We start from the raw sequence: 23,320 nt of genomic DNA on the forward strand, positions 1-23,320 counted from the left end.
GCTGCTGCTGCTGCTGCTGCTGCTGCTGCTGCTGCTGCTGCTGCTGCTGCTGCTGCTGCTGCTGCTGCTGCTGCTGCTGCTGCTGCTGCTGCGCCGTTTCAGTCGTGCACAGTAAGCGGTAATTACGGTCTGGGGGCGGGGCCAACGCCCGGGAGGGGAGGGCTCTGCCACACTTTGCGCATGCGCAACCCCTGGAGTCCGCGCCTCAGGTAAGGTACTTGTGCTGGCCTCTTGCTAGACTTTTGGCTGTAGCTCTTCGTGCCCGACAGGGTCTCCCCAGAGTGAGGAGGAGGGCTGAGGTTTGTAGGGACCACGGCAGAGTTCTGGTATCACAAAGAGGACATTCCTTGACTGTGTTGGTCTGCACGAGGGGCGGACCCGAGTGTTTCCGGGTCGCTCGGTGACCTTGGTCCGGCGACCGGTCAGTGTTCCTTCCGCTGAGCGTGCGTGTGGGCACCTGGCCGGGCCGGAGTGTGCTGGGAGTCCCGGCGGGTCGGGAAGAACCCGGGAGCTGGGAAGATGGCAGGAGCCCAGGCACCGGGGATGCGGGGGCCGCCAGGGGCTGAGGATCCCTGGTAGCCATCCTGAGACCACGCTTGGGGGCCTTGTTGGTTGCTTGGCTCTTGACACTGAAAACCTGGAAAAACTGCTTTTGTTCATTGAACTCAGGGTCGGAGCTGGGAAGCCTTGTTGTTTACAGTGGAAGGAAAGACGTTGCTGTTTGAAATGTTGCCTGGAGATGCTGAGCAGTGTCCGTAGCCGGCTATGGTGCACAGCTGAGGTTTTTTGGAGGCAACATGCGTATTTGTCTTAAGCTTGTGCATCCTGAGTCAGCGTCTCAGCCCAGTGTGATGTTACCCTCATGACACACAGCCCTGCTTTTTTCCCAGCCCACCTGAGGATTGCTTTATTATTTATTTATTTTTGGCTTTGCCCTGCTTGCCAGATCTCAGTCACAGGGATTAAACCCCTGCCACAACAGTGAAAGTTCGGAATCCTAACCACTAGACCACCAGGGAACTCTCAGGACTGATTTATTTTAAATGTCACCTAAATTCCACCATTATCCAAAAATCTTGTCTAATCTTATTCCATCTCCACCAGTTAGTAACCTGTTGTGGAATGGTATGCCTTTGGTGTTCATTAAATTGGTTTTATCAGTTGTTATAAACACCTTTTCTGAAGCTGAGGGACTTGGAATGTGAAATGTACATATATCTGTTTTTAAGAAAGGTAAATGTTTTTTACAGTGTTATTTGAACTTTACTTTTTCCCTAGTCTTTTAAAAATTTGCTTTATTTATGGACTTTACTTTTTTGAACCTTTTTCCTTGCTTTCCTAACAAAACAGAATTCTACTTGAATTCCTTACTCTCTGGATCTGCCTGTAAGGCTGGCTTTATGGTGTGTTTGTTTGTTTGTTTGTTTTTTCAGCACTTGAACATTAAAAAATAACCCCAAGATAGCTCTTGTACTGGTTATGGCTTATTTCCTGGCAGTAAATGTGCTTAGTCATGTCCAACTCTTCGGGATCACATGGACTGCAGGGTACCCCCCAGCCCCAGGCTCCTGTCCATGGGGATTCTCCAGGCAAGAATACTGGAGTGGGTTGCCATGCTCTCCTCCAGGGGATCTTCCCAACCCAGGGATCAAACCCAGATCTCCCACATTGGAAGCAGATTCTTTACAGTCTGAGCCACCAGGGAAGCCCAAGAATACTGGAGTGGGTAGTCTAGCCCATCTCCAGTTGATCTTCCCAACCCAGGAATCAAACTGGGATCTCCCACATGGCAGGTGGATTTTTTACCAGCTGAGCTACCCAGGGAAACCTATAATGTACAGCCTATAATGTAATGTCTAGCAGTACACAAAGGAAAACAAATCTTCCTTCCTACTCCCTCACTGCCTCTTAGTTATGTGTAAGTTTTAAACTTTTCTGCTTCATTTCACTTAGGCATGAATAATAAAGTCTTAATCTTTTAGGCCTCAGGGTGATCACATTATCAAAAGGAGAGAAGGGATCTTGGGGGTGGGGTGGGAGGGACACCTGGTAAGGATATTAGTAGGATAATCCTACCAAAGTATTTAATTACCCCCACCCTCAGACTGTTGAAAAGAAGCTAAAATTGAGTGGAATGAGAGGAGAGCTGGGTAGAGTATTACAGGCTGTGCCATTTCACACAGATAATGGAACAGAATGACAAATCATATACAGGACAATGCTGAAATCCTGAGTTTAAAAACCACTGGTTCTCCTGGCCTTCTTGACTTTGAGGCAGAGTAAAAACTTTGGTCTATATTTCATTTATTCAGTTAGAGTCAGATATGCTAGTTTCTTGTTATATAGATCTTCCCTTGTTAGCTTTTACCTTCATGAAAGAGAATAAAGACTCAAGCACTTTCTTCTGATGGGCTTTTATAATACAGGGAGAGAATCAAGAGTTGAAGTCGTCTTGCCACTTAGTGGGTGATTATGGTCAGTGTTTCCCCTCACGTGGTCCAGGAGCCTCTTGTATAAAAGTCACTTGGAGTTGTCTGTAAAAGGGCAGATTACGGGGTGCCAACTCTGGACTTGCTGAATCAGATTTGGGGATTGGGGAATTGCCCGTTGAGGCCCAAGAATATGCTTTTTTTTTTTTTTTTTGGCTTTGCCTTGTGGCACGTATCTTAGTTCCCCAACCAATTATTGAACCTGCTTCCTTCCCCTGCACTGGAAGCATGGCGTCTTAACCACTGGACTGCCAGGGAAGTCAACAAAGAATGTGCATTTTTAACAAGGCTTTTGGGTGATGTGATTAGTTTGAAAAAACTTAGAATAGCAACTCCTTAGGAGCAAGAACCAGTTTATTGCTCATCTTTATAGAAAATGCTATGAACTATGGCACATACTTCAATATATTACATAAATGAAAACTTCCAGCTATAAAACACATATTGATATAACCACTTACAGAATAATCTTGCTTTTGTAGGCTACTTCATGAAGAACTCCACATATCATACTCATTAGAACATATCTTAATTCCTAGTTTAGCTGAAACTAGGAATTTCTAGTTTCAGCTCCCTATCTCCCACCATTCTATATTCTTAGGCAGTTTAGAAATCTTAGTTCCATAAGTTGTTAGTTTTCACAGTGCCTTCAATTTTGTCTCCTCTCTGCTTTCTCTAATCATGTCTCTGGTTCATTGTGCACCTTAGGCATGGAGATTGAAAACTAGGAAAGTGAGACATGTCTAATACAATTTGCATACACTAACTTTGGGGTTTTATTCCTATGTAATCACTCAAACTATTGAAATGTACTGAAGTTCAATGTTATTAAGTTTGAATATGTTTATTCAGGTTTACATTTATTTGTTAAACTTAGGATGTCCCGTTCTATGGATCCACTGGCAAAGAAGATCTTTAAAGGAGTGTTAGTAGCTGAACTTATGGGCATTTTTGGAGCGTATTTTTTGTTTAATAAGATGAACACAAGCCAAGGTAATCATAATTCAGAAATTACAGTGTTTTTTAGGGGGGTGTACAGTTCACTAACACATTTTAGGTTAAATGGCTTTTTTGGAGAAACTGCTTCTTCAGTCAATGTATTAGGCATTTTATGGGCACAAGGGGAAGAAGCTAGGTGTTAATTATTGGTATTATAGAATAAATGACTGACTTCTCCCCAACCACCAAAAGTTAAATGTCTGTAGACTAAGGAAAATGTTTCATACTTACATGGATTTTCCTAATGGGAAGCATAGAGTAGGTGTCCTTGGTCTGGCTTAGTTTGGGAGTATAGATGGAAAAAATCCGGCCTGTCCCTTACATCTCATTGTTTGACAAACTGAGAAAACAAGTAGCATAGCTGAATTGTCAAGTAACCAGTTGCTCAGGTTAGAGTTCTTCCTCTTCTTCAGCATTAGACACTAACAGCCTTTCTCATGCCACTGGCCATCAAAATCAGGAAGTGCTACTTTCCCTTTCTCTAAAGCAGGGAGTAGTCGTCCTGGGGTGGTGGCCATCTTTGAAACTTGTCATTTATCTTAAAGGATGTAAGGGTATAAAAGAAAACATACAAATGGTATTTAAAAGCAAACTAAGGTTTAAGGTCAACTTTAAAAATTGGGTGTAGTACAGTCTTATTTCTAATTCTCTAGCAAGGTAAAATGGCATCCATAAAACAGTTCATAAAATTACACAAGGGAATTTCACATTAACACTGAAAATCTGCTTTTAAAATACCATTTTGAAATAAATCATATATATATAGGTCAAATCCTAAAAACTCCAAAAATAGCTATGGAAGACTACCTGTAAGTGCAGTTTTGACCCTATTTTAAAAAGATAGTTTCCCTAATTTATAGGATTCCTGTCTTATAGACCCTAAGGCTAGCACTAAATTATGGCTCCACGTGTTAATACAGTGAATTTCTAATCATGCCTAATTTTAAAACTTTTTTTTTCATTAGATTTCAGGCATACAATGAGCAAAAAATTCCCCTTCATCTTAGAAGGTATGTTTTTCCTTAAGTAAAATTTGTGTGTACAAAGCAAGTTCTTCAGGTAAACTTTATAAATTATTTATGACCAATTAAGGGTTAAATCACTTTTTAATTTTTTGATGTCCGTTTCCAAAAATACTGTTCATCTCTACTTTCACTCCTTTTGAAGAACACAGTGGAGAAAATTCTCATCGCAGTTACCCAATGAGTTAATCCCAGTGATGGGCTGGATTCTTAATTCTTCCAGTGGGTTAAGAATGTAGACTTTGGAATGAGACTTATCTGAGGGTGATGGCAATCAAATCACTGCTTGAAACTCAAAACTCATGTCTGGTTTGCTACTTTCTTGGAGCTTTTTCTTTCTCCATCAAGTAGAGATAATGCCCATCTCATGAATTGTTATAAGGATTAAAAAAGATAACATTATGTAATTACTTCAAACAGTATCTGGTATAAAGTAATGCTTAGTTAATAGTATTCCTTACAAGGATTAGTAGAGATTAGAGATGCTAGAGCTTACACACAACATATGTATCCTGTCGTCTTTTTCATTTTAGTGTGCAGAAATAAAGGGGAACAGCTGGATTTTTTTTCTCAGTATAGTTTAATTTTAACACTTTTACATGATTTTATAAATGACAGATATTTTTATTTATAGTGTATTACAAATCCATTGAACAGTCTGGAATGTATGGAATCAGAGAGCAAGATCAAGAAAAATGGCTGAGCAATAAAAATTAGGAGTAAGTGGAATTTTACTTTGTAATTTATTTAGAAAACACTGATTTTCTTTGCTTTTTCATTTTTTGAGTGGTTCTTGGCCTCTTTCTGAAATTTTTCTTCCTCTTGATGATGCTTTTCACATCTCTGTTGTGTAACCAGTCATCACGTTCAGCCTCCCATCTAAGCTGTTTGAGACCTTTGCGGGGGAGAAGAAAGATGAGTGCACGGTAGATTCTTGGGGCTCCAGAGAACACCCTGAGTGACAGGAGCTTCCAGTCTGCCATGGCCTATAGTCACTTCCCATCTGCTGCACAAACCCCTGCTTGTTTGCTGCTTTCCTTCTGTATTTATCATCAAAGATTTACTTACAAATAAACAACTAGGACAGGAAAGGAACAAATGCTCTAAAGATTTTCTTTTCTCTGAACACTCACTGGTGAAAGAAGAGCAGCCAGTTAACTATCAATATCAGAAATAATTAAAAGATGTATAAAATATTTATAAGGTTACTTAGCAAATTTATACTTTATAAAAATAGCCTGCCTCCATTAAAAAAAAAAAAGTAGTTTCTGTAGGCTGTAGTCTTTTTTGCTGTAGTGTACTTTTTAATCCCATATGCTCTGCAGACAGAAGTGAAAAAGTCATTCCTTCCAGGTTGTAAGGAATCATTTTTCCCTTCTTACTATCAAAAGGTCCTCCAAAAATATTTAGATCTTCAGAAATTATAACTTAAGACTATTTTAAAACCTCAATAAAAATTCAAGTTACTTACTTGCATTATCTTTGTTAGCCATGGCATTCATGCCAATGTTATCAAACTTGGATCCCATATTTTCATCCAATAGGTGGCCAAACTTAAAAAGAAGAGTGGGGGGGGGGGCGGTGCGGAGAATACATTTATTAGAAAACTTAAAAAACAACGTACAACAGTAAGTGCTTAAAACAATATGTTAGCCTTACCTCTTCAGCAGATACAAATAAATTGGAGTCATCAAAGTCTCTTTTCTTTTTTTTTCTCGGTCCTAAAAAAAGTATAAGCCTACATTATTAAGTTGTAAATCCAATAATTTTGTAGAAGTAAGATCTTCAATGTAGTTTTGTTAATATATATTTATTTGGCTTAAAACACGCAGTTATAATTATCTTCTATGAGCATCATTAGGCAGCTGGCATTTAAAGACAGAAAAATAACTTGAGTTAGTATACAGTTTTTTAAGTTAATATCCTAATAGAGCTGTTCAGGTGACAATAGTGTCTTCTTGTCTTTCAGATCTGACCATCAATCAAAGTTTGATTTCAAAGTATTTCAAAGTATCAGGCAAGATTAAAATTCTGAAATTGACGAGGGTGTATTTTAAATATTTAAGGTTAACTGTAAATTTTAACTAAGTAAGAGGTTTTGTTCCTTGGAGTAACTGTGAAGAAGTGATGGAGGGTTTCTTTATTGTGTTATAACTAGAGTTTTGTTTACTACTTGAAATAAAGTGGTTCTTTAAAAAAACCTCCCCTGTAATTCTAAATATGTAAACCTTTCAAAACAGAAGAAATAATAAAACATTTTTAATATATGTTACATTTTTTCATTTCCATTACAGTTTATTACAAGCTATTGAATATATAGTATTCTGTGCTGTACAGCAGGACCTTGTTTCTTATTTATCCCCCACTTCTTTCCTCCTTGGTAACCACAAGTTGTTTTCTGTGTCTGTGAGTCTGTTTTTTAAATAAGTTCACTAATATTTATTACATTTTAACTCACATTTAAAAGCATTATCTAAAACTATAATAATTCAGAGTATTGCTTTTACCCATTTTCACTTTACCTGAAACAATATTCAAACTCTATTATCAATGTTTCTGGTACTAACAGCCACTTAAATATCCCTGGTGCCCATTTGCAGTCCCATGCTCCCTTCCATGGAAGGCTTCGCTTTTTCTGGCTATTTCATGTAAATGGGATCATGTGATATGTGGTTTTCAGCGACTGGCCTCTTTTACTTAGCATAACTTTTTTTTACCTGGCTGTGCTGCGTGGCTTGTGGTAGCTTCCCAACCAGGGATTGAATCCAGGCCCCTGGTAGTGAAAGCCTGGAGTCCTAACTACTGGACCGCCAGGGAATTCCCAGCAAAACATTTTTAAGGCTCATTCACCTTATAGCATGTATCAATATTTCATTCCATTTTATTGCGGAACAATATTATATGGGCTTCATCTATTTTTTGCTTGTACATTCAACAGACATTTGGTTGTTCCTACTTTTTGGCTATTATGAATATTGCTGCTATGAACAGTCATGTACATGTCTCTGTATGGATATACCAGAGCCATTTTTGATAGAAGTTTCTAGAGCATTTCATCTTCCAAAGTGAAATGTGTATTATTTCAGAATTGTGCATAATGCTATTTTTCTCCTAAACTAAAATTTCCACTTGTATAGTATTAGGAAAGGTCTTGGTTTTCATTCATCCTACAGGCATATATCTAAAGCTTCAATTAGCAAGTACTTCTGCTGAACTGCTTCCTTCAAGTTTATTCTTTTTTTAAAAGATTTATTCTTAGACTAGCCAACATTAGCAAATGCAGGGTGAATTCCCCCACCCTCATCAATTCATCTGTTTGCTGCTTCTTTCCTTTTTAAATCCCTTTGTTTCTTTTTAAAAAAAATTAATTCTGTCACATCCTTTAATCTGTATCCAAAACTATTATCCACTGAGATTTGATGTCTTTTCAGGCTAATATCTTCTGAAATGGCACTTTATTAAAAATAAGGTCAATGAGAGAGCATCTTTTAATACAACAGGCTCAGTAGGATTTAAAGCAACATATCTTTTCTGAGAGACTTTGAGGAAAACTGCCTTATGGGCAAATGCTACTATTAAAAGTGTGACCTTCTATCATTCAATGAAAGACAAATTCTGAATGGTAACACATTATGATGTAAACATGCATCAGGTAAATCTAAGAGAACTGTGATGTTAGCAGTATTTAAACTTTGTAGGCATCAACGTCTCTGAGGGACTATTACCCACCCAGAGTTACTGTTGATATTTACTGTCAAAAAGTTTTGTATTATTTAACAAAATATTGTCAAGCGTTTTAAACTTCGCAGGTCTATTTTTATTCATTAGCATTTACAGCTGACCCTTGAACAATGTGTAGGTTAGGGGCATCAACCTCTGTGCAGCCAAAAACAGGAATATACCTTAACCTCAGCCTTCCGCATCCTCAGATTCAACCACTGAGGACCATGTAGCACTGCGGTACGTGTTTATTGGTCCTGTACCAACGGACCCATTCAGTTTAAACTCATGTTATTTAAGGGTCAAATGTACCATAGTACTAGTAAGCAGAAATAAAGAGGCATTATAATCAAAGTTTTTGTTTTGTTTTTTTAAAGGTAGGTGTGTGTGTGAATTTATCCACAAATTAAGGAATATTTGTATTTATTATAGTGCTTTCTACAATTTTATCAAAAAATATTATCACCTGATATATATATAGTGCTTTTTTCCTTTTATTAGTACCGTAGAAGTATTACACTAAAAGGCATAATCTGTTAGGATATACTTTAAAAAATATGAGAGAACAAATTAGCAGAAATGAAAACTCTCATTTTACATATTTTTGAGATCAGAATCATTTTGTCATGGCAGTTCTCATTAAAAAAAGAAAATGATGTTAATAAAGAGCATGGGTTTTTAAATAGATGGATCAGATGGGAAGGTAAGAGTTGATAAAAGGAAAAATGCAACAGGTGTCTATGAAAATCCTGGGCTTACATTATTATTGAAGGTTTAAACATTCATGAAAAGATGATCCAGAGGTATTTAAATAAGAGGAGTGAATTCAGGAAAGAAAATAATTGGAGGATGTGAAAAACAACAATATTTATATATTAAAAATTCATAAAACTTATTACCCAATAGAACAGTTAATTTCCCAAAATGATAATGAACAACAGCTTTCACATGCAGTGCTTAGGTGCAGAAGAGACTAAATACATTTTCTTACCTTGAAATGACCCAGCAAAGTCAAAATCATTTGCACTTTTTCTCTTGTTTTTCTTATTATTGACTTTGAGTCTGACCTCATCCTCAACTTCTGTTACCAAAAACAAAAACATAAAAACTCTGTTGTTATTAAGCAATTTTAAAAAACTGCTGCAGAACTACTATGATGAATATAGATTAACATTATTGCAAATTATCAATCCAGTATTTTTAAAAGGCAGTATAACACGACAGGTCAAGAGGAATAGCATAGACAGCCTCAATGTTGATTAAATAGAAGTCCAAAACAGAACTCAGCTGGTTAAAAACCCAAAACTTCAGTGTCAAGTGAGATGGGAAGATCTTAAATTTCTGGCTGATTTGAGTATAAATCTGAATACAAGATAATATTAAAAAACCTTTAAGAGAAAAACTAGCCTCTGCTAAGGCAGAAAGTTTGTTTAAAGGTTTACCTGGAATGCCCTCATTCTCATCATCTAACACATCCATGAATGTTCCTCCATCTTCCTCAATTTCAGCGAATTCTTCATTCATACTTCCTAAGGAAACTTCATCATCATCCAAATTATCAAGGTCGTCATCTTCTGAATCTTCATCTTCTGAGTCATCCTTAGCTCCTTTTGCTTTCTTCTTCATGTTGCTGAAGAAAAATAACAATTAGTAAAGTAAATGAGGACTCTGTTTTCTAAAGTATGTGTTGGTGACCAGCAGGGTATTAGGCTATTAACAGAATTCAAAGGAAAATTACAGACAGCTCAGAGCCTTTATTTAACATACTAACAAGCATTATAAAAGTCCAAAAATGAAAGTACTATATTTATTTCCCAAAATTCAATACCTTTCTCCTATATAACACATAGTCCTGTGCTCCACTGTTCTGAAAGACAGTAATTTGAGAAATGCTGGGAAAAAAGTTAAAAAAAAAATTTAAGGAAAGCATATTACCTAGCGAAATCAAGGTCATCCTTTCCAGAGGTGAAACAATTATCATCTTCAAATGTGTCTGCCAGAGAGCAATATACAAATTGTGAGATATAGCAAGAAATAACAAATGACACGTCTTATACTAAAATCAACACATATGACTGTTGTTTGTGATATGTAAACACCAAAATGATATACATCTGACACTGCTGGTATTTTATTAATCTACACAAATCCATGTACTATGCTGGCCTTAATTAAATCCCTAAACTAAATGGGTTCTGGTTAATTTTAGCTTCTTTCTACAGTTCTTTTATTCAATGAGGGAAAATGTCAAATAAAAGAGTATTTAGCAATTGCAGTCCTTTTTACTCCATTAGAACTATTTAAGTGCTTATTTTTAGTAGGTGTGATACAATATGCAACAAGTGAGCTCAATGTAAACTTTTCTAATTTCCCAATTTTTGCTTCAGTCTAAATTTCAATAAAAATTTTCAAGCTCTGTGGATTATAAAGGTAAACAAATTACCAATCATCTTTTCAAATTCCTCATCGTCCACATCTTCTATACTTTCTTCATCTTCGTTCCGTTTTTGTTTCACTTTAACATTGGTAACTTTTTTATAATACCTAAAATAAAATGCATGTTATACATTGACATTTGATGATTTTATCAAAGGGCCTGTTGTTCTATGATCATCAAAAGACTTACGGTCAATGCCACAAACAAGTGTAAAAGCTGTCAACTCAGCTGGCATATAAATGACTAAAATTTGTATTATAGAAAAAAGTTTTAAATTCAAAACAGTTGGAAACGTTTGAAATGGGAAGGATATAAATTTCAATGATTTAGGCTTGGTTCTTCATAAAAACACCATAAGTCATCTTAATTAAATGGCACAGTAAAAGGTTATTTTAGTATCAACACTAAATGGTACAAGTATTCTAATGTTAGAAACTGGCTCTAAATGACCTCTAATCTCAATATTTTGTCAGTTCAACCCATTCTATCAAGGACAATGAAACTTAGCATTCTGCTGATGGGATCATACCCTCAAAATTCTTTACACAAAATGTATTTACAAAGCAAATCAAATCAAACCAAATTAACCAATCACCCAGATGAGATAACAGTTCCTTTACTAGGCAAAGAATCAGTAGTAATAACTCTTAATAGTAGGTTTAGGACTTATCTCCATAGTGCAAAAGTGTCTGACTCTTTTCGAGCCTATGGACTGTAGCCCTCCAGGCTCCTCTGTCCATGGGATTCTCTAGGCAAGAATACTGGAGTGGGTTGCCATGCCCTCCTCCAGGGGATCTTCCCAACCCAGGGATAGAAGCTGTGTCTCTTACATCTCTGGCATCGGCAGGTGGTTCTCTACCACTAGCACCACCTGGGAAGCCCTATCTCCACAGTAGTGCAATGAATTTTGCTAATTTTCCTTAGAGCCATGTTTTAGACAAATAACTTATGAGTTATTTATCATTATATTAGATTGATACAGATTTAAGACTTTAAGAAAACTAATATACTAAAACTGAAGATTAAATTTCCCAAGATTCTTAAAATGTGTGCTAAATTGTTAAAAAACAAAACCCTCAAATTTACTTGTTTTAGTTTCATTTAGATATCTTAACATTTAGCAAACTGAACATTTCTAAATTCCTCTAACAAAAATGGAGTGACATATCCTTCAATTTGTCCATAACAGGCCTATGTTAACAAAGCATTTATGAAATCTAAAAATTTTAAATTTAACAGCTCTTCAAATGAACCAGTGAACCAGTATATTACGTATATTACCTGTAGAAAAACACTTCATCTACTGGTATCTGGCTTTCTTCTTTTGCAAGGAACTCCTTACTGTTAACTAGGAAAACAAGTTAAAAATTTTAAGGAATTCTTTTTATGTTCTTCAAGCTTTTAAGACTAAGTACACAATACCTATAAATCTAAAGTCTCAAAATGTAAGGAAGTTGGAAAGAAGTCGTCTTATAATGTGAAGGACAGTCTGGAAAAGTCTGTGTGGAGGAAACCCAACATCTGAAATTTTATCAGCTACAATCATTTGTAGCCAACAGTGATCACAGTGAAAGAGCAGGGTTCTCTTGTCCTCCAACTGCATCCAGGATCCAAACTTTAAGAGAAAAAAAATTAATAATCACTTTTACTGTTTCCTTATCAGCATAAAAATATTCAGAATCATCTTGATTAAAAAGGGTATTTGGCTTCTCTAATTCCAACCCTAACTTTGGTTAAGTCTTTTTATGTCTCTGGACCTCTGTGAGATGTCAATTAAAATTAAATGATTTATAAGCTGTACTTGAACAAAGCTAGTGGAGGTGACGGAATTCCAGTTGAGCTATTTCAAATCCTGAAAGATGCTGCTGTGAAAGTGCTGCACTCAATATGCCAGCAAATTTGGAAAATTCAGTGGCCACAGGACTGGAAAAGGTCAGTTTTCATTCCAATCCCAAAGAAAGGCAATGCCAAAGAATGCTCAAACTACCGCACAATTGCACTCATCTCACACACTAGTCAAGTAATGCTCAAAATTCTCCAAGCCAGGCTTCAGCACTATGTGAACCGTGAACTTCCTGATGTTCAAGCTGGTTTTAGAAAAGGCAGAGGAACCAGAGATCAAATTGCCAACATCCGCTGGATCATGGAAAAAGCAAGAGAGTTCCAGAAAACCATCTATTTCTGCTTTATTGACTATGCCAAAGCCTTTGACTGTGTGGATCACAATAAACTGTGGAAACTTCTTCAAGAGATGGGAATACCAGACCACCTGATCTGCCTCTTGAGAAACCTGTACGCAGGTCAGGAAGCAACAGTTAGAACTGGACATGGAACAAGAGACTGGTTCCAAATAGGAAAAGGAGTGCATCAAGGCTGTATATTGTCACCCTGCTTATTTAACTTATATGCAGAGTACATCATGAGAAACGCTGGACTGGAAGAAACACAAGCTGGAATCAAGATTACCAGGAGAAATATCAATAACCTCAGATATGCAGATGACACCACCCTTATGGCAGAAAGGGAAGAGGAACTCAAAAGCCTCTTCATGAAAGTGAAAGTGGAGAGTGAAAAAGTTGGCTCAAAGCTCAACATTAAGAAAATGAAGATCATGGCATCCGGTCCCATCACTTCATGGGAAATAGATGGGGAAACAGTGGAAACAGTGTCAGACTTTATTTTTTTGGGCTCCAAAATCACTGCAGATGGTGACTGCAGCCATGAAATTAAAAGACGCTTACTCCTTGGAAGGAAAGTTATAACCAACCTAGATAGCACATTCAAAAGCAGAGACATTACTTTGCCAACAAAGGTCCGTCTAGTCAAGGCTATGGTTTTTCCTGTGGTCATGTATGGATGTGAGAATTGGACTGTGAAGAAGGCTGAGTGCCGAAGAATTGATGCTTTTGAACTGTGGTGTTGGAGAAGACTCTTGAGAGTCCCTTGGACTGCAAGGAGATCCAACCAGTCCATTCTGAAGGAGATCAGCCCTGGGATTTCTTTGGAAGGAATGATGCTCAAGCTGAAACTCCAGTACTTTGGCCACCTCATGCGAAGTGTTGACTCATTGGAAAAGACTCTGATGCTGGGAGGGATTGGGGGCAGGAGGAGAAGGGGACGACAGAGGATGAGATGGCTGGATGGTATCACTGACTCGATGGACGTGAATCTGGGTAAACTCCGGGAGTTGGTGATGGACAGGGAGGCCTGGCGTGCTGCGATTCATGGGGTCACAAAGAGTCGGACACGACTGAGCGACTGAACTGAACTGAACTGAACTGAATCTTAGACTCTGAACAAAAAGGAACTGGGATCTAATATGTAAATAAATGTCTGCTGTGAATACAAAGAGAATTAGATTCACAGGATGAGTACTAAATACCCATAGAAATAAGTTTAAAATAACGCTCAGTGACAAAAATCTGTTGTAGTTATTCTGCCAAGCCCATATTAGAGAGCTTAAGATGGTCTGAACTATAAAAGATAATTATATATGGGGGGTGGGGTTGATGTCAGTGACAGAGCTATAGCTTTACCTATGGATGATACAAGAATAGCAAAATGTTAATTGTTAAAAGATGGGTGATGGTTACAAAGGTGGGGTGGGGTGGGGGGGAAGGTCTATCATACCACTTGTGTATATACTTTGGATATGTTTGAAATATTTTGTAATTAAAAAGAAAAAAGGCCCAGTCACAGTAAACTTGAAAATGTATACATTCTTGAACACAAAGATGGATACTATCTGTGGTGCTTAGGTTTTACCCTGATAAGCAGAGCAAAGACTAACACAACCTGTGTGCTACTAACCTGCACTACTGTCAGTTTCAACTGTCCAGGCTTTATACTTACCAGCAAGACTACGAATGTCCTTCATAAAATGTTTTCTTTTTGGCTGCATCACAACACTGTCTGTGTTTTCTGAAATGTAAAATCAAGACAGTGTAATGTAAAACCTAGTTATATATGCTCATGTTGTTTATTAAATATCAACAGTGAAAACGGAAAAGTTCATCAAACAGAAGTATACCTTTGCCTTTATGTGGCTTTGGATTTCGATATACAAATCGATCCAAGAACCTCATTAGTGTGAAATCCTGCAGTGGATCCCCTGAATACTCAATATAATTTCCCTGAAAGATGAGGGGAGGGCATTAAGATCTTAACTTGAAATATATATATATACTCACAACACACACACACACACAGAAGAACAAGAAAAAGACAAGCATCTACTACATTGCTTCAAAGGCACAAATGTGCAATAAAATACCCTTCAAATATCCCTCACATGCACATTATTCTTTCCTTGAAGAAATTAAGCACACACGCATACATATTCTATAATGCACTGCTGATTTTATGAATAGGCAAACAGTATTAATACTGTAGGTCATCTAACCATGAACCAGGAATCAACGCTGAGTGAAAAAAATGGCAAAAGGGAAAGGGGAGGGTAGCCTTTCTCCAGGAGCAATAAATAATCAGGATGTAATAAATAACTGTTGTGGTTCTATAATATACATGTATTTCCACTCATCTCAGAGTGGGAGGAATTATCTGTTGCTCTTTATCAAACAAATCATTGCTCCTTTACAACAGCAGAAAAACATACACAATTCTATCCAGTAGAGAAAACGCTGACCAGTTAGTGACTACTTCAAACAGGATTACTTATTTTCTTTAATTTCTTGTCTTCTGAATATTTGAGACTTACCTGAAGAATGGTCTTTGCAAAAAGGGCCACAGAAGGATGAAAATGCTCAGATAGCTGGAAAGAAATATGTGAAATAAGGTCAACTACCAAAACTGCAGGTTATTTAAGAAAATCCCCCAAACTGAAACTGAAGCCAATACATGAGAAGAGTGACTCTCAACATTCTGGTCTCAGGAACACTCTGTATACTTCAAAATCAAGGACCTTAAGAGCTTCTGTGAGTTAAGTGGGATATATCTACTGATACTTAACTTTATTAGAAATTACAACAAAAGAAAATCTGAACACTTACAGTTCATTTAAAATTAACAATAAACCTATTACATATTAATATAAACAATAACATGTAGAATGAAAAATAACTTTCAAAACAAACATTAGTGGTAAGCGCAGCATTATTTTACAGCTTTGCAAATCTAATGTCTGGTTTAAGAGAAGCCAGCAGATTCTCATATCTACTTCTGTAGTCCATGTTATTTTAGTTCACGTGTGTTTAGGAAATTTGGCCACACACAGATATATACTTGGAAAAAATGGGGGATTAACTAATGGTCTTTCACATAAATGTGGATTTTTTTCCTTTGATACTATACCAAAGATGAGCTGCAATATGGAGTCTGAAACCCTATCAACTTTTGGTATTTGCTACTTAAAATTAACTGGTCTACAGTGGATGAATCTTTTATTCATGTTTGACTTTTAACACTGTGCACTGGTCATTTATAAAATACTGATTTTGTGAATTATGCAATTCTTCAAAATGTTGCTGACATTTAATTAAACATCACAAAAACCATAGTATCACCATGAATTTCATTAGAAAAGATACCAAGAAACTGTTAAGCTTAAGATGGTGGTTATAGGAGTTCTAAAATTTTAACCAAAGCTTGAATTTCATCACTGATAACAGATACTGTCAGCTGTTTCATTTGAAGTAAAAGATTTACTTCATTCATTTTCAAGAAATATCTCCCAAATACAAAAGCATGACCAGTCTGTCAGCCAGTCTTTCATGAAAAAAGTAGCTAGCTGCATTTCCAACAATTATATAGGCACTTTTCCTTGAGATGTGAGAAAACTCTCATATTTAGGTATTCTGGGGTTAAAATAATAAAATCAACAATTTTCCTTGCTTCATCATACTTGTGTGATACTGGCTTTCCTCCTCCCTTTCAAGTATATGGCAATGAAGAATATAATGGCCATCAGTACAGCTTGGTACTACTGTTTTTATTTCTGCTAAAGTCACCAGCAGTTTAGCCATCATTTCTTTAATACCACCAGTGCATCAACAGTGACAAAGGCAAATAATATCTTGGTATCACTTTCAAAGTAGTTGTGACCTTACAGATTCACTAACAAGGTGTCAGGGACCCACAGGAGTCTGCCTAGGAAGACACTTGCGTTAGCAAAACTCCAGAAAGGTTATTAGAAATGAGTTCCTCTTATACATTTACAAGGTAACTTTGCTTGCAAACAGTTCTACTACCACAAAATTTTTCAGAGATACCCAATTGCGGTAATATGGTTGCTAAGTTGTGTCCAACTCTTTGTGATCCCACGGACTGTAGCCCGCCACTCTCCTCTGTCCATGGAATCTTCCCAGCCCAGGGATTGGACCCGCATCTCTTGCATTGGCAGGCGGGTTCACCACCAAGCCACCAGGGAAGCCCTGAGATATCCAATGCGTAAAGCAAAATGTATCCATTTTACAGAGCCATTATATACAACAGCATACTTAGGAAAAGCAAAATTTATTTATAGCCATGAATAATAACCTTATTTTGTACCCACGTTATTTAAGATTTTCTACATATGAATGCAGAAATGTGTAAATTTAATGTTTATTACAGGCAACAGAAATATGGGTTATAAGGCATTACAGCCAGGTGACATATTTCAAATTGCTTATGCTGACTAATTTCTAAATAACTCCTCTATTTATCATTTACAAGAAAAATGGAAAAGAAACTATTAAATCCATGGGGGCAAATATATGGCACAGATGAATTAGGAGACAATTTGGAATTACTTTACCTTTTTGAGTTCCCAGAGACTTGTATTTTCAGCTCCACAGTACAAAGGGTTTCTACTGAATGGATCATATGTGTTTAACTGTTTGCCACCTGTGAACAAAAATAGAGTATTTCTCAAATGCTCTGGTCCTAGCCCAAGTGGTCACTAACCCACCAGGATTAATGCTGTCACCAACAGCGCTCTTAGTTTCTTTTAGGTCAGTTAGATCCTAAGTGTTAAGATGACAAAGGACCTGAAGATGAAACAGGTCTAAATTCTTTTGGAACTTTAGAGTGCAGTGAATATTTGTCATTAAATTATGCCTAGAAGTAAGTATCACTTGGAACAGGTTTCATATTATCTTCTTCATGTTTTTAGCAATTCTGCATTACAAAATTTACAATAAGGAACCTTTAGAACACAGAAGGAACTGTCTACTTCACAATGTACATACTGGTCATCCTTCTAAAGGATTATTCCTAGGTTAGCCCTCTGATGGATTCTTTAAAAAACTTTCCTGGTGGCTACCATACTTTTCTTGTACACTTTACAGGCTAAGGTTCAGACAGGTGAACTACTCTGACCAAGAGTTCCACAAATTTGAAAAATGGGTCTGGCAACTTTTTAAAATATGTATTTTAATTGAAGGATAATTACTTTACAATCTTGTGGTGGTTTTTGTTACACATTGACATAAATCAGCCATGGGTGCACATGTGTCCCCATGCACATGTGTTCATGCACATGCTGAACCCCCCTCCTACCTCCCTCCCAACCCCATCCCTCTGGGTTGTCCCAGAGCACTGGCTTTGAGTGCCCTGCTTCATGCATCAAACTTGGACTGGTCATCTATTTCACATATGGTAACAATATATATGTTTCAATGTTATTCTCTCAATTCATCCCACCCTTGCCTTCTCCCAGGTAGTCCAAAAGTCTGTTCTTCACATCTGTGTCTCTTTTGCTGCTTTGCATATAGGGTCATCGTTAGCATCTTTCTAAATTCCATATATATGCATTAATACACTGTATTGGTGTTTCTCTATCTGACTTATGTCACTCTGTATAACAGGCTCCAGTTTCATCCACCTCATTAGAACTGACTCAAATCTGTTCCTTTTTATAGCTGAGTAATACTCCATTGTTAATACTTCCTTATCCATTCATTTGCAGATGGACATTTAGGTTGCTTCCATGTCCTAGCTATTGTAAACAGCTGGCACCTTTCTTGATCCTCAAGGCTAGTGTGTTTTTCTTTTAGCCTTAAATGAAGAGGCTGCATTTCTACAATTTCTTTTGGCTCTAATATTCTGTTAATAGATTCAATTCAGTTGATGTGTGTATGGAACGCCTAAGTTTCTATTTGAGTTGGCCAAAAGGTTCCTTCCACTTTTTCTGCAACATTGTATGGAAAAACTCAAAGGAACGTTTTGGCCAACCCAACATACCAAAAAGAGTTTTCAATTCTCAAACATTTCTTTAAGGAACTACAGAGGGTAAATATGATGCTCAAACAAAATAACCACAAGTTTTATACTTCATGTGTGTGTTAGTCGCTCAGTCGTATCTGACTCTTTGCAACCCCGTGGACTGTAGCCTGCCAGGCTCCTTTGTCCATGGGATTCTCCAGGCAAGAACACTGGAGTGGGTTGCCATTTCTTTCTCCAATTATACTTCATAATATGTAACAAATACTTTTGTTTGTAAGTCAAACTTTTGTATACACGTGTTTTTTTCATATATGTTCCATTAGGAAGCCTTTACATCTAAAGATCAAGAAACTAAACTTGTTCAAAGGTATAAACTGACTACATTTACAGCTGAAGAAAGAGAGATCTATTGTGCATTTAACATGACCACAGTTTTCTCACTAAATCTTCACAACTCTAAAAGGTATCTGCTTTAATTTCTAGAATTTAATTTAAAAATATGTACTTATTATCTGTGGTTTAGACGCTAAATTGTGTCCGACTCCTGCAACCCTATGGACTGCAGTCTGCCAGGCTCCTCTTTCTATGGGATTCTCCAGGCAAGAATACTAGGGAGGGTTGCCATTTCCTTCTCCAGGGGATCTTCCCAACCCAGGAATCAAACCTGGGTCTCCTGCATTGCAGGCAGATTCATTACTGAGTATGCTACTTATTATCTGTAGTACTGTTCATAAGTAAATCAATGATTCATTATGTTAAAAATTTTAGTTCTAAGACCTAAATATACCTAGTGATGAGAGCTCCCATCTAAAAGAAAACAATATTGAGAACTTCTAAAGTGCATAATGTTAATTTCTATTAAGATCGAAAGGGAATCCTAAGATTCAAGAGAAAACTTTAAAGATTTTAGAAACTCACCTTTTAAATTATCAAAGTGCACCCAAGAAGCAGACTCTACCTTTTTGGTTCCCACATGACTTTCAGACTCAGTTTCTTCCATCTCAGCTTTTTTCACGGTATCTGTTTCTGTTTCTTTATCTACATCAGTGAATTTTTCTGCTTCTTCATCATCTGCTATGTCAATAAAATTTTCTTCCTCATCAGACTCCTAAAAAAATGGTTTAATGAATCTGGTTTAATCAACTGGAAGTCCACATTCAATTATGTGAGGTGGTTTTGAAGAAGACTCGCTTATTGCAATTCTGATGAAACATGAAAGTTCCAAAAATGAAATTTAGATGAGAGGAGATCATATTCTTATTGCTAAATGGAATAAAGTTTTGAATCAAGAATCCATGAGACTTTGAAAGCATTCAGCCCTCAAATAAATTTTTGACTTGTTATAAATTATAAGGCAGGTGATATTATGTCCATTTCACAACTGAGAGACAGGTTTAAGAGATCTACTAGTTCTAAACCCTCTCTGCTGTTGTTGTTCAGTGGCTAAGTCCTGTCCAACTCTTTGCAACCCCATTGACTGCCGCATGCCAAGCTTCCCTGTCCTTCATTATCTCCCAGAATTTGGTCAAACTCATGTCCATTGAGTCAGTGATGCAATCTAACCATCTTATCCTCTGTTGACCCCTTCTCCTCCTGCCATCAGTCTTTCACAGAATCCCACTTTATGGTAGTTTATTACCAGTAAAGGGTCAAGCAATATGCCCACCGAGTTGACTTTACACCAGGGACTAAAATCCAGGTCAGTCTGATTCCAGGTCTCACACTCTGCATGCTCCAGAGAACTGAGTATGTTACTGTCATCATAGCAAAGAAAAATACCAAATACAGTTCAGAACCCACTGGATTTAAAAAGCAGTTGTAAAGTATACCGGATGATCATCCAGTTGACTTCTTAAACCTGGTTTTGCTTTGAGGATCTCAGATACAAGATACAAAGCTCCACATATAAATGGTGGCATCTGTTCACAAGTGACTTGAAGTAACCTCTTCACAAAAGCCTTCACCCTCCGCAACACAATGTCAGCTTTCAGAGACTTGTAGACAAGGTTAAGAAACATGGCTTGCTTAGAACACAACATCAACCCCGGATCCAGCATCTTCCTGCAAAACAGAAACAAGAGCACATGTTTATTTATAAAACATCCCCAAACCCAGCGACTGATAAATATCCTCATCTTAGTTAGGGATAGCCTTCCCACTATTTTAGAACAAGAGATCATTTCTGTCCTAAGAAGTAAGATGGAAGTGAATAACCAGAACAGGAAGAATGATGATAGTACCAGAGGGAAAAACTCCACAGGAGCAGGAAACTTTTCTGGGGTTTCTTTTCTCTTTTCCAAATGGTTTTCCATTCTCTAGACCAACAGGGCACCTCCCTAACAGTATAATTTTCATGGAAGGCTAATCCAAAACCAAACAATGAAAACTGCCCTTTGAAAGCAGTGGACTAGACCAGCGTTCTTATCCTTGCATCACTGCCTACTAGCTGGGTGACCAGAGGCTGCCTCCACACGGTTTGGGTGAAGACCATACATGCGTAGTAGAAAACTGAACTGTGAGACTCCCTTTGAATGTACTAACTGTATAAATCCTTCCTATATGCACTCAAAGAGAGTGCATTATTGCAGATTCTTTACCATTTGAGCTACCATGAAGATCCAATCTCTGATAAAGGGTTAATATAAAAAACACGTAAGGAACCTCATCATAACAGCAAAAATCTCCCAAAAAATCCAACTAAAAAATGGGCAAAGGATCTGAATAGACATTTTTCCAAAGAAGAAATACAAATGGCCAAAAGGTACATGAAACAGGTGCTCAACACCACTAACCATCAGGGTAATCAAAACCACACTGAGATACCAACTGACACCTGTTAGGATGGCTATTATAAAAAAGGCAAGAGATAACATTGAAAAGCACATGGAAAAAATGGAATCCATATACACTGGTGGTAGGAATATAAATTGGCACAACCATTATGGAAAGCTGTAAAGCAGTTCCTCAACAAATTAAAAATAGAATTACCATATAACCCAGCAACTCCACTTCTGGGCATATACCAAAGAAAATGAAATCAGTCTGTCAAGGGATATCTGCACTCCCACATTCACTGTATTATTCACAACAGCTGAAGTATGGAAACAACCTGTGCGTGTGTTAGCAGATGAATGGATGATGAAGATGTGTTATATACACACAATGATTATTCAGCCATGAGAAAGAAGGAAATCCCACTTGTGACATGTATAAACCTGGAGAGCATTATGCCTAATGAAGTCAGTCAGAAAGACTACTACTCTGATTTCATGGATGAACAGAATCTTAAAAAAAAAAAAAATCAAATTCATAGAAAACAGAGAAAAGACTGGTATTTGCCAGCGGTAGGGGGTGGGGAGTAGGGAATAGGGAGATGTTGGTCAAAGGGTGCAAACTTCCAGCTTCATGGTGAATATTTAATGATACTGTACTGTAGACTTGAAATTTGCTGAGAATAGATCTTTAGCGCTCTAACCCCTCCAAGGAGTAACTATGTAACCACATGAAGTAATGGAGGTGTTAATGAACTTGAAAATGGTAAACATCACAATGTATACATGTATCAAATCTTCACTCTGTGTGCTTTAAATAATACAATTTTATGGGTCAATAAATTGGTTACACAACAAAGTAACCTAAGTATACTTTTACAGCCTTTCAAATACTTGACCCTTTACTATAGCTATTATTTGTCCATCCCCCACCCCCCACCCCTTTGGCAGGCTGCTGAACTATTATCTCATGTAACTTCTAAATTCTCTTTTTATCCTGTTTGTTGAATCCTAGAGATGCTCCAATTGGTCTGGACCCCCAGATATTAGGAAACCCAGAATAAACACAATCCTCCAAATATCTACTCCAAAAGCAGAATCATCACTTTTGTTCTAAGAACTTTTATTTTTTTTACTAACACTAGAAATGAAAATATTTAACTTTGTGAAGCATATTTTCGTATTCTTCACCTATCTAGTTTTCCCCATTTTGTCAATTCCACAATTCTAGTACATACTGATGATATTCTGAGATAGTCAATGTCATTCAAATAATGTTTTATTTTTGGCTGTACCACATGGCATGTGGGTACTTCCCTGACCAGGAATGGAACCTGGGGGCTCCTAAGTGGAAGTGCAGAGTCCTAATCATTGGATTGCCTGAGAATTCCCCAAATAAACTTTGATAGTCCAGTTTTTTCTCATTTAAATTTTTTAAGACTTCCATCCGTTCTGCCATTCATTTTTAATAAGTTCCATTACACATCAATAGAAACATTTGAGAATTTACAGGGATGTGTCTCTACCATTTGACAGAGAGTATGTTCCTGAAGTTTTTGATAAATTATGTTTTTGTAAACCAAATCATCTCTTCATTTCTTTTATCCGTCAATTAATAGCACGGAATTTTTACTTAAAGTATTTTTAATACAATCAAGAGAAAATACATACTTTAAAAAACCTTAAAAGGCCTTTGAAGTAATCCATCTGTGAGATCTC

The 23,320-nt window shown here is 37.1% G+C and overlaps 2 protein-coding genes across 2 annotated transcripts in view; one reads left to right on the top strand and one right to left on the bottom strand.

Annotated features, from left to right (window-relative positions):
- Positions 1-6,782, top strand: CEBPZOS (CEBPZ opposite strand). Its single transcript, XM_027555021.1, has 5 exons — positions 1-209; positions 3,367-3,482; positions 4,454-4,498; positions 5,145-5,229; positions 6,480-6,782. The coding sequence occupies exons 1-4, from the start codon at positions 181-183 to the stop codon at positions 5,225-5,227; spliced, it is 273 nt and encodes a 90-aa protein (XP_027410822.1). The 5' UTR covers positions 1-180; the 3' UTR covers positions 5,228-5,229; positions 6,480-6,782.
- The window catches only part of CEBPZ (CCAAT enhancer binding protein zeta), a 24,087-nt gene continuing 5,849 nt past the window's right edge, over positions 5,083-23,320 (bottom strand). The window contains exons 3-16 of the mRNA XM_027555013.1: positions 20,660-20,891; positions 19,749-19,938; positions 17,422-17,510; positions 15,385-15,438; positions 14,698-14,800; positions 14,520-14,588; positions 11,949-12,015; positions 10,674-10,774; positions 10,166-10,223; positions 9,673-9,860; positions 9,222-9,311; positions 6,170-6,231; positions 5,982-6,063; positions 5,083-5,405 (exon numbers count right to left, since the gene is read on the bottom strand). Coding sequence (XP_027410814.1) covers positions 5,254-5,405; positions 5,982-6,063; positions 6,170-6,231; positions 9,222-9,311; positions 9,673-9,860; positions 10,166-10,223; positions 10,674-10,774; positions 11,949-12,015; positions 14,520-14,588; positions 14,698-14,800; positions 15,385-15,438; positions 17,422-17,510; positions 19,749-19,938; positions 20,660-20,891 — 1,537 coding nt within the window. The 3' untranslated portion in view covers positions 5,083-5,253. The remainder of the gene's footprint in view (positions 5,406-5,981; positions 6,064-6,169; positions 6,232-9,221; positions 9,312-9,672; positions 9,861-10,165; positions 10,224-10,673; positions 10,775-11,948; positions 12,016-14,519; positions 14,589-14,697; positions 14,801-15,384; positions 15,439-17,421; positions 17,511-19,748; positions 19,939-20,659; positions 20,892-23,320) is intronic.

This window comes from Bos indicus x Bos taurus, chromosome 11 (assembly GCF_003369695.1).
Source record: "Bos indicus x Bos taurus breed Angus x Brahman F1 hybrid chromosome 11, Bos_hybrid_MaternalHap_v2.0, whole genome shotgun sequence".
Classification (NCBI taxonomy): domain Eukaryota; kingdom Metazoa; phylum Chordata; class Mammalia; order Artiodactyla; family Bovidae; genus Bos; species Bos indicus x Bos taurus.

Bases quoted from the DNA above. Each gene is read 5' to 3' on its own strand.
- CEBPZOS (XM_027555021.1), top strand. From the start codon at position 181: ATGCGCAACCCCTGGAGTCCGCGCCTCAG. The intron at 210-3,366 runs GTAAGGTACTTG...TGTTAAACTTAG, and splicing joins CCCTGGAGTCCGCGCCTCAG to GATGTCCCGTTCTATGGATC. The intron at 3,483-4,453 runs GTAATCATAATT...TTTTTTCATTAG, and splicing joins TAAGATGAACACAAGCCAAG to ATTTCAGGCATACAATGAGC.